The 10,480-nt window shown below is 45.3% G+C and overlaps 1 protein-coding gene across 2 annotated transcripts in view; it reads right to left on the bottom strand.

The window, feature by feature from the left end:
* Positions 1-10,480, bottom strand: part of ARHGAP18 (Rho GTPase activating protein 18) — a 155,993-nt gene that overhangs the window by 76,979 nt on the left and 68,534 nt on the right. For both annotated transcript variants that reach the window (XM_019520299.1, XM_019520300.1), the window contains exon 2: positions 2,527-2,726. In XM_019520299.1, coding sequence (XP_019375844.1) covers positions 2,527-2,726 — 200 coding nt within the window. The remainder of the gene's footprint in view (positions 1-2,526; positions 2,727-10,480) is intronic.

Raw genomic sequence — 10,480 nt, 5'->3', positions numbered from 1 at the left:
GGGGGGGGGGGGTTGGCTTGATCTGCTCCCCTCCAAGCCCAAGTCCCTTGCCTTCTCTGTCTCCTTCTACCATACCAGCTGCACGCAGCTCTCCAAGCTGCCGAGCCATGCTCCTCACTGCCTACGTGCTGCACTGCAGCTGCGTGCACACATGAGCATTTATCAGCCAAATCATTAGCTACATCAGGCAAATTTCCAACACAATCAATTTTCTTTATCCTGGCACCAATCTAATATCAGACCAAATGTATCAGTGTACCTCCACTTACTGAGCACTACTGCTCTGTGTGTGGACTAACTTGGGACTAACTTTATCTCCAAGTCAGTCCACACACAGCGTTAACGTGCTTTAACACCTGCATGTGTAGATGCTGGCCTATTCCTGCTTACTGTGCAGTAATTTATTGTGCAGTAAATTTAAGATGGCATAACAGCATGAGTAGACATACCCACTATATTAAAAAAATTATAAATTACTTTCTAAGGGGTACGTACATGATACCAAGACTTTCAAACTAAAGAACGAATCAGATATAGTTTGTTACAGAGTCCACAAGAACAATGCTATTTACATGTACAGTAACAGTCTCATTTACCATCGATTAATCTAACCCTTCCTAAACCATTTTATAAATGTAACTTTAGTACAAAGCATGACCTTTACTACTTCGTCATTTCAGTAAACTAAACACATGAAGATCTCATACTCTCCCTGCCCTTTTCCAATGAAAGGAGGGGAAAAAAAAGTCTTAAAGCTTTATCAGCACTCTCCTTGTATACAAGGTAACAGAGTGTACTTCAGGATTCATGCTTTTTACCCACTTCTATATTTTTCCTGCCTTGTTTTCTGGGCACATTAATTTGTGCAGTTGCTCTGCTGAAAGGTGATCAAGTTTAATGCATGACCTTAATGGAATTTTAATCCTTTCTAGTGATGTAATCTTTAATTTATACTAATTTCCTGTAAGGTGATCACTGCTTTATTATGGCTGATATGGTATCCTGTATTGACAGTTCATTAAACATGAAAGGGCAGAAGACTGCTGTTACATATTATGATTGACCTAGAGTGTATAACCACCTCTGTTTTACACCCTTTTCATGATGATTCTCTAATTTAAAAAATTGCCAGCAGGTTCTCTTCTAACAGAGGACTGCATTGAGCTGACTGCAAATGTCACTTCTCAAGATTCTAGTGATCACTAGGTAGGATTGGATGATAATTTATTACCACTTTTGTTTCAAGATCTAATTCTACCACATATTCCTGAATATTTACTGTACTTTTTCATTCATGTCCTTGTAAAAGAGCAAAGCACTTAATGAACAGGTACAGAATTTATATTACAAATTTGGTACTGTCAGAGCCAAATCCTGGGGAAAACCACAAATCAATAGGAATTATATCAGAGTAAGAAATCCAGAATTTGATATGATGTTTCTAGTCAGCATCCATTGTGTATTTTTTTCATTCTCCAGAATACTGAATGTACTCTGTGTTTCAGAGAAGGATAAATACCTCTTCCGCACTCCCCCAAAACAGAATACTATGCCATATTAGAACTGCAGAATTTGCTTGCTAAACCTAGGTAGTTAGTGACTGGTTCTAGTCTAAAGTATGAGGATTTCCAATATACATTTTTATCTTATCTACTGTAATTAAAGTAATCTAATTTTTCCTATATACAGGGATGCAATCTTCCTATAAAGCTTAAGGTAGTATTTTATAAATACACAAAGTTGTTCTTATTTTCTGGAAATATCACTTTAGGAAAATAGAACTGATCTTCTGTCTACTCTGCCCTAGTTTTTCTTAAATCCATTTTTTAAAGTAGTCACTAATTTTGGGTATCTCATTTTTGGGTGTACAGTCTGAGGCAACCAGGCCTCGATTTTTACTGGTACCGAGTAGCTCTTATTGATTCACTAGGTGTTGTTCAGGTTCTCTGTCTTTGGCAGTGAGACTTAATGAGGGCATCTACATATGCACGTTATTGCAGAGCTGACTAATTAGCTCCACAGCAAAGTATCACTGACTACACATGTGGTACTATTAGGCCAGAGTAAACTAAATTAACTGTGCCATAGGATACCACTGTCTGACACAAGTACTATCCTATGGCAGAGTTATTTCATATGCTGCAACACATGTGTAGACAGTGACTTGGGCTGGCTGGGGCACGAGGGTGCTACAGTGCAAGGGCTACATGCCAGCTAGACCCACGCTATAGCACCCTTGTGCCCCAGCCAGACCCTCAATAGCATGCTGAGCCAAGATGGAGCAACTCTGGATTGGCAGGTTGACCCCCTGGGCTCCCTGCCCCGCCTCAATGTGCTGCCATCCTGCACATACATGTAAATGCTGCACCCAGGAACAATACCCAGTGCTCCAGCCCAAACTGCACTGGAGTTTATTCAACCACACTAATTGCACACGTTAGATGTGCCCAATGTATCTCAAACTGGACATGCAAAAAAACCCTCCAAAACAATAAAATTATTTTTTACAAAACTATGTGTCCTCACCATCTGGTTCTTTCACCACAACCACTTCTTCCTCTTCATGACTGTTTTTCCTGGTTTCATGGATGTTTTCAAGTTCTTTCCAATAATCATCCATAGACAACTCATCTAAGGAATCTTGGGAACTTGAGCGGTCAAAGGCTGGTCTCTCTGTAGCTTTCTTAGAATTTTCATGGTGCATGGTATATTGGCCAGATCTGCGGCTATAAGAAAATATTTAAAAATACATTTTTAGTTAAAATTCAGAGTGAAGGTTCTTGTGATTACTGATACAATAAGTACCGATAGCCAAAGATGGAAGTGAGATAAAACCAGCCTTAATACTGAAACACATGCCAAAATATAAATTTTACTTTGATACTTGCTTTAACAGCTCTGCTATACATAACTCTCATTCTACAACTACAAAGTATTTTCATGGAGTCAGATATAAAAAAAAAAGGTGGATTCAACATTCTCTAAAATTAATTTATTATTAGACCAACTCAAACAGTTGGAAAAATTCTTCTTAGCAAACTTTTAGGTTTAAATACCCTTCGTCGGGCTGAGGAAGCATCTGCAGTTAGTGTGTGCTCTTCCTGGATGAGATATCAGATTTACCCAAAGAACCTTGTCTGCTTACGTCCTTAGACCAACACAGCTACAACCTACACCCCTCTAAAATTAATCTGCATTTAATTAAAATATTAATTTAATTTTAACATTATTCTAAATGTACATTCCTGATATGAAGAAATAGTTGGTGTTTCTTCCTTATATATAGCCAATAACACCAGCAAACATTACACCTATGTCAGTGACTGTTGCTGCATTTAAACCCATGGTTCTCAATGCACTTTTGTACCAGGACCCATTTGTAAACACCAATGACCAGTCCCAACCCAGTGCATCTCACTCCCAACCCACTGCCCACCCTTCCACCCTGCTCCCAGGCCCCTGCACCCCAGTGTATGGGGCAGAGGGGAGATGTGTGGGGCGAGAGGGGCAAGCAGCCCCTGGCAGGTTGGAACTCTGCCAGCCTGCAAGGGAAAAGCCACGGTTTCCCACATTTTTCTCCTTTAAGGCTAGGGACAGACATTCAAAAAGCCTAAGCCTGAATTGATTCAATCTTTGCAGGTTAGTCTAACCTGGCTAGGCTAAATCAGTTTTGTAACCAGACAGACATCCCAGAATTGCAGGCACATGTTTGCAGGGGCTCAGGGTAGAAACCGGGGGGGGGGGGCATGAGAGCAGCCCTCCCTTCCTTCCATAGCACTGAGCTGAGGGGAGCATGGCCAGGCTCCAGCAGGAGCTCTGATTAGCCAGCAGGGAATTGATAACAGTGTTTATCACTCTGTGCCTGCCGGGCTTTCACTACCCACGTGGAGGTGGCTCCGATTTTCCTGCCAAACGTTACTCCACTTCTGGGCCCTTTAGAAGCATCGAGGCAGCTCTACCCTCCTTGACAATCCCGCTCTCTCCTGCCACGTCTTGATGTTCTGCAATGGGCAGAATTGTCTGACGGGTCCCTCAGTGCCCGGGTCCGACCTGGCAGTTGTTCACGAGGCTCCACCACCCCTGCACCCCAGCCTCACGCCACCTTCGTTGCACCGCTTTAGCGATGTCTTGAGGCCTTCCTAGCAGATCCTGCCCTCCTCACTTGCGTACTGACGCCTCATGGGGTCGGGTAGTGTACACTCTTATCAAGCCTCGCTCCTAACCCCGTTCCCCAAGAGGCTACCTCCAGGACCGGTTCTATGGCCTCCCTATGCGTGGTACCCTGGGTGCTTTCCCCAGACTTCCCCAACGTGGGGCCAATCGCCTGCAGTCCCAAATGCAGTGCTGCTCCACCAAACCCCATGTATTTTACCTCACCTAGCCCCCTATCTGTCGTCCCCTGGGCACAAGCCCATTCACGCTTGCCCTCCTCGGCTTGGGCGGTGACCCTGCCTCAATCACGACCCTTCGTCTGGGTCCTCCCGAGCTCTGGCCTCCTGGCGTGCCGTCCTCCACTCCCCGCCGGCCCGGCCCTCCACCTGCGTCTTGCGGTGTCCTCGTGGCTGCCTCCGCTCTCCCTCCTCCAGGCCCTGGAGCCCGATGCCAGATGCCAACAGGGTGCCTCTCTCCCCAACACTCATTGCTCTGGCTCTCCAGCCCCCTCGGGATACTCCTCCGGGACTTGCTTCTCCTGCGGCATCTGCAGCAGCTCCATCCCAGGAACATCTGCTCCCTCCGCCGCAGCCGCTGCCATTTTTATCTTCGCCGGCTGGTGTCTGGTGCTGACGTCACTGGCCAGCCGCAGCTGCACACAGAGGCAGGTCACGAGCCTCGCGGGTTCCACCCGCTGTTCCCCGGAAGTGGCGTTCCGGGCTGCAGGTAAGTATCCTGCATCACCCCGCTTCCCAGGACGCACTCAATTAAGAAAACAACAGAGAGACATTACCAGCTACTTGTTGATTCTACCTGTTGATTCAGCAGGGACCATAGCCAGCATGTGGTCTGCTAGCTAATACACAGGCACCTCCTCAGCAAGGCAGTGAGGAGGGGGGAATTACTGCTTAGCAGGGAGTGGTGAGAGGAGGGGGAAAAATATCCCGCAGTCTCTGGAGCTGCAGCCAGGGAACAAAAGGGAGGAGCTAGTCCTGCTGTAGAGCAGAGCCCTGCCCAGCCCAGAGAGCATGTCGGGATGCTGGGGGTGTCTGGTTTATCTGAAAACAGCAAGGGGTCTGGAACAGACATTGCATAAACCGGTTTGAGCCAGATCAGTTAAGTATGATACTACATTCAACCAGCTTTATCTCAAACCAGTTTCAGCCATTTTCAAACTGGTTTATGTGCACCGAACATCAGTTCTATTACAGGTTTAAACCAGTTTCTGATCACTTAAATCAGTTTATGTGCAAAAGTCTGTCCCTAGGCTAAAAGAGAATCCATTTGTATTGTTTACTGATCCATTTTTAAAGTTTGTTTGCAACCCTTTCATATATTCTCGCGATGCAGAGTTCATGACCTAATTCAAATGTTATAGCTGATGCGGGGTGCGGAAGTGATGTTAAATGTTGAAAGGTACAAATAATTCAAAAGTATCCATTTTGCCAGTGACAGACTATATATGTATTAAACAAATGGAGCCCTATGGTTTTCTCATCCAAATAGCCTGCTAATCAATTTACCACACTTCATAGTCATTTTCCTAACTGCAGTGCTTCCTTAACAGTTTCTTATAGCAGTGGGGTTGCAAGAACTACAATTGAAGATGAACTATCTGCTGGTTAACATACTAAATTAGGACTAGACCTGGTTTAAGTCCTTGATCTACCACAGGCTTCATCTGTGGCCCTGGTAAGTCACTTAGGTCATGTAACTTTAAGTTTAAGTGCTGCCTTTCACCCAACTCCTGTTCCCATATAAAAATCCTGAGCTTGAATTAGTTGGTGCTTTAAACTCTAGCTTGCTTGCCCATTGATTGTAATTGAAGGCACAAACAGAAGTGACAATTTTTGGCCCATCTGGCCCCTGAAAGCACTTTACAGCCATGACCAAACATAAGTGCACAGCTCCAGAGCACTTTAAAAGGGCCTGATCCCATGACAATATGAACCCCCACTACATCCCATGCTGAAGACAGAGCTGTGGCTGGGAGGAGGGAGTGGGGAAGGTAGGGGAGAGCAGCTGTAGATTATCAGCTGCTGCAAATTGCAGCTGAATCCTCCAAACCTCAAACCTCCAGACTCAACAGCAAACATCTGTTGGGTCTGGAAAATCGTGGTAATTCATAGCACTTTCTGTGAAGTGAAATGCAGTTGCTCTCTGCAATTCAAGTGTTGATTTTGCAATTAAGGCAACCTTACTTGAGCCAGGCATTGCAATCTCCCTCTTACTAAGCAGCAACTTGGTTCACAACAGAATATTAGTCCAGCCAAGGAACCAAGTCTCTGGGGGAAGATGAGGTGGTATGTTACCAGAGAGCAGAGATTCTCAACTTTTTTAAATTCAAGGCACCCTTCCATAACTTTTGTGAATTAAGTGGCACCCCATTTCAAAAACAAATTTATTTTTTAAATGCTTACTTCCCTGCAGAGGTGCTGAGCAGTGAGGGCTGGGGAGCAGGCAGGTAGGGAGAGCCTGAGCCCACCTTTTTCTGCTTATTTCCTCACACCTGGAGCCTCAACTTGCTGTTATCTGCTTATCTCCTCAAGCTTGACTTCAAAGAACCTCACTGTACCCCAGGGTTCCCCAGTACCCTGGCTGAGAATCACTGCCATATGGGGATGCAACTAAGTTTTGAACTGCACTGATGTGGCCCAAAATCAAATATTAGGGAATATAGAAACATTTAGGTGCAGTCTATTCCATCTATTAGGAATGAAAGTGGACTAAGGCCCTCTAAATGTTACAGGTATCACACAAATTAGCTGTGTAATTGTGCAATTACCTTAAGACCATGTGCAAAGTAGCATTCATACTATAAAAAGCTCCAGCCAGCTATAAAATTAGACCTAAAAAATGTACACTAACTTTACAGCTGGTTGCTATCAAGCTTTAATTTGCATGTGTTGCATGGTTTCAGTTGACAGTGCTCCCAGCCACAGGAGTGCCCTATGCCCACAATAAAATGCACCCTTGAGCCTGGGAGATTGCAGCTGCCGACCTCAGGCCACTGCAATCCCCAAGGCCTGGAAGTTTCACTTTATATCCCACCACACATTCACCTGCACATGTAGTGGGGGCCTTGTGCAAATCTGTTCCATCCAGCTTGATTCTAAATCAATAACAAGAGAAACTAGAACTAATGAGCTCACAGTTACCCAGCAGGGCAGATGATTTTATAGAGATTGCATATTTTTTATAACATTTCATCCATTCTGTTCTTTAATACTTTTAAATTGAACTGATGATTACCCATCTGATTTCAGTGATATTGTTTTTAGAAGTTTAATCTTGCTTCCACTGAATTAAATGGATAAAGAATCATAATTTTACCTTTAAAAACTACATCCTCCTGAACACACGTTCTTCACAGTGCCTTACCCTTACTATCTGGAAGTGGAAGGTTTATTAATGGGTACCTTCATAAGTATCACTATTTTTGGTGAAGAATGTTTAGAGTGTCCTTCCATTTTCTACAGCATTACAAAGCATACTCATTTTCCTTTGCTTTTCTACTTAATTTAATGCTTTAAGTTGTGCACAGCTTTAATTATCTTATTTATGGTTAGGGAGATAGTATAACTGTAGTTAGAGTTCATAAGATTTTAAAAATAGCTGGTATGCCATGTGCTAGGGTTAAAGTTTGGCTTTTGTTTCTTTCTGTTGTCTTTATCCTTACATTAAACTCACTCTTCTTAGAGCTTGGTGTTACAATACTGGTTTTTGCCATTCATTCCAATACTTGTTCATTTTTTTAGAACGATCAACAACTTTTAGAAAATACAAGAAACTTCATCTTAAACATGGCAGCAAAGAAACCAGCTGACTAAAGCATTTCAGGTAATGAGCTGTTTCCAGACTTCCAAAACAGTAAGGCTAAATTGCTGGCTCCAAGTCAAGGCAACATTCCTTATTTTCAGCAAAGATTAGATCTTACGGATGCAAAGTTCACAGTGATGTCACTTGACTTACAGGTAGCCCCTTCTTCCAACTGAATATATTGATTGGTGTAAATTGCTAACAAATTAATACATACCTCCAGGAAGGGCATTCAGATTAATACATGTGTGCTCAAATTCTTTTTATTCAGAAGTCAAAAGCCTTAGGTTTTCAAGTCAATTTTGGAGGTAGGTCCCTTGTGCCCCAACTTGTCTTCACAGCCAAAAGTGATGTGTTTTTACTGGAGAGTTACTAACAAGACCTATAAATGCAGCTGAAATGAAGCATTGTAATTTTATCACTAAGTGTCACAGTCAATTTTCTATCCCCACCAGGGTGGGAGACAGCTGATAGCTAATCACCAAAAGTGTCACACACACACATATACCCTATCCATCCCCCACCCCACTCTTGTTTAGCCATGAAGCCCTTTCTCCATCCAAGTTATGATATTTTTATGGCAATACTGGAGTGAAGTTGCAGCCATGACAGTCCAGGAAATATGCAAAAGGAAAGTATTTTGGAGTGATATTTTATTGAACCAGCTAAATAGCTGGGAGAGATCTTATGACACAAAGTATCCTTCCTTAGCTTAAGTCACTCCTCCTGTTCAACATATCCAAGTCTGCTGGGCAATACTGTGTGGAGAACTGGAGTTAGGTACCATCCATGTGCTCTACTTCTCTTTCTCATCTCACCTTGGCTCCACAGTCTTAGTTCACTACAAGTACCTAGCTGCAGTTAGCAACTGGATGCCGATGAAATAATTGATCCTGAATCCAGACAAGACAGAGGTGGTGGTGGTGGGCAGATGGCTTGGCTGGGAGGGGAAGGGGGGGCAGGACTGGGACACCTATCATTGATGGGGTTCAGCCTCCCCTTCTCATGTAGGTTTTCAGTCTTGTGATACCTGGGAATCTTCAGGTAGCAGCAAGTGCTAGAAGTGCCTTTCACCAACTCAGTTGGCTGAGAAGGCTACGGCCCTTCCTTTCAGATTCAGAACTGGCCACCATCATCTATGGATGATGATGTAACCTCAGTGCTAGACTACTGCAGTATGCTAGATGCAGGACCAGCCTTGAAAACTATCCAGAAGCTGTACCTCAGGGGTAGGCAACGTTTTTTGGCTGGAATGCTGGAAAAAACACAATGTCTACCTTGGAAGGTGCCAGAGTGCTGGCACGTCAGAAAAACAAAATGGTGGTGGGGGGGGCAGTACAAGGCAGGACGCACTGCATATTAGTATATTTAATAATCATAAACGTTGCCTTTGTTATTGTGTACTTTTTTTTGTTAAGCATGTTGTAGAGAGAGAGAGAGAATAAAAAGAGGAGAGAGAGAGAGAGAGAGGAGAGCAGAGCGAGAACCAGGCACATACACATGCACACAGAGAACCACACACGCCCACACACACAGAACCACATGTGCACAAACAAAGAGAACCAGGAGAGACATATGCACACACACATCCAGAACCAGATGTGTGCACACATTGACCCAGAGGAAGACAAACACACAGAACCAGATGCATGGGTGCAGAGCCGAGCTGCTGGGCTACCAGACAAAGTCCGACCCAACAATACCCTGGGCCTGCTGGAGCCCCTGTGCTTCCCTGGGGAGCCAGCCCCTCGGCTACAGCGTAGTCAGCCAAGGCCCCAGCCCAAAGCCTGCCCATCATCCCAACCACCTACACACTCCACACATGTAAGCCCACAAAGGTGCGGCACTCCTGGCAAGGGGCAACGCCAGCCTCATCTCAGTAAGGGGGATGGGCAAGTCTGGACTTGGGAATCAGGCTGGAGGAATCAGCTGGGGCTGGCTGCAGCCAGAAGGTTGCAAACAGCTGCACACATGCCTCAGAGCAGATGGGGGGAGGGGAGGAGGGGGGGAGGGGAGGCAGAACAACCCCAGCCTCTCCCCTGCACAGAGCTGATGGCAGGGCTCCAGAGCCCAGAGCAGCTGCTTGTAGCCAGCCTGGGATCTGGGCCGCTGCAGCAGGCAGGGTGCCCAGGCCTTGGAGCAGGCAGTGGCAGGGGGCCTGAGTCAGCACTACCCCAGTCTCTACCCTGCTCCTGGCACAGAGTTGATGGCAAGGCTCCAGAGCCCAGCACAGCTGCTTGTAGCCAGCCTGGGATCTGGGCAACTGCAGCAAGCAGTGGACAGGCTGCAAACAGCTGTGCCGGGCTCCACAGCTGGCGGTGACTGCACATGAACCTCAGAGTGGACAGTGGGGATAGGGCTTGGCCCTGAGGCAGCACAGCCTCCTGCTGTCCATTCCCAGGTGCACGCACAGTCGTCGCCAACACAGAGCTGATGCTGGAGCTGTGGAGCCCAGCATAGCTGTTTGCAGCCTGCCCCTTTAGATATGAATGGCTTATACCATTTAGGG

Source organism: Gavialis gangeticus, unplaced genomic scaffold (genome assembly GCF_001723915.1).
Source record: "Gavialis gangeticus isolate Ggan-Ray unplaced genomic scaffold, GavGan_comp1, whole genome shotgun sequence".
Classification (NCBI taxonomy): domain Eukaryota; kingdom Metazoa; phylum Chordata; order Crocodylia; family Gavialidae; genus Gavialis; species Gavialis gangeticus.
This window is presented reverse-complemented; position numbering and strand designations above follow the sequence as displayed.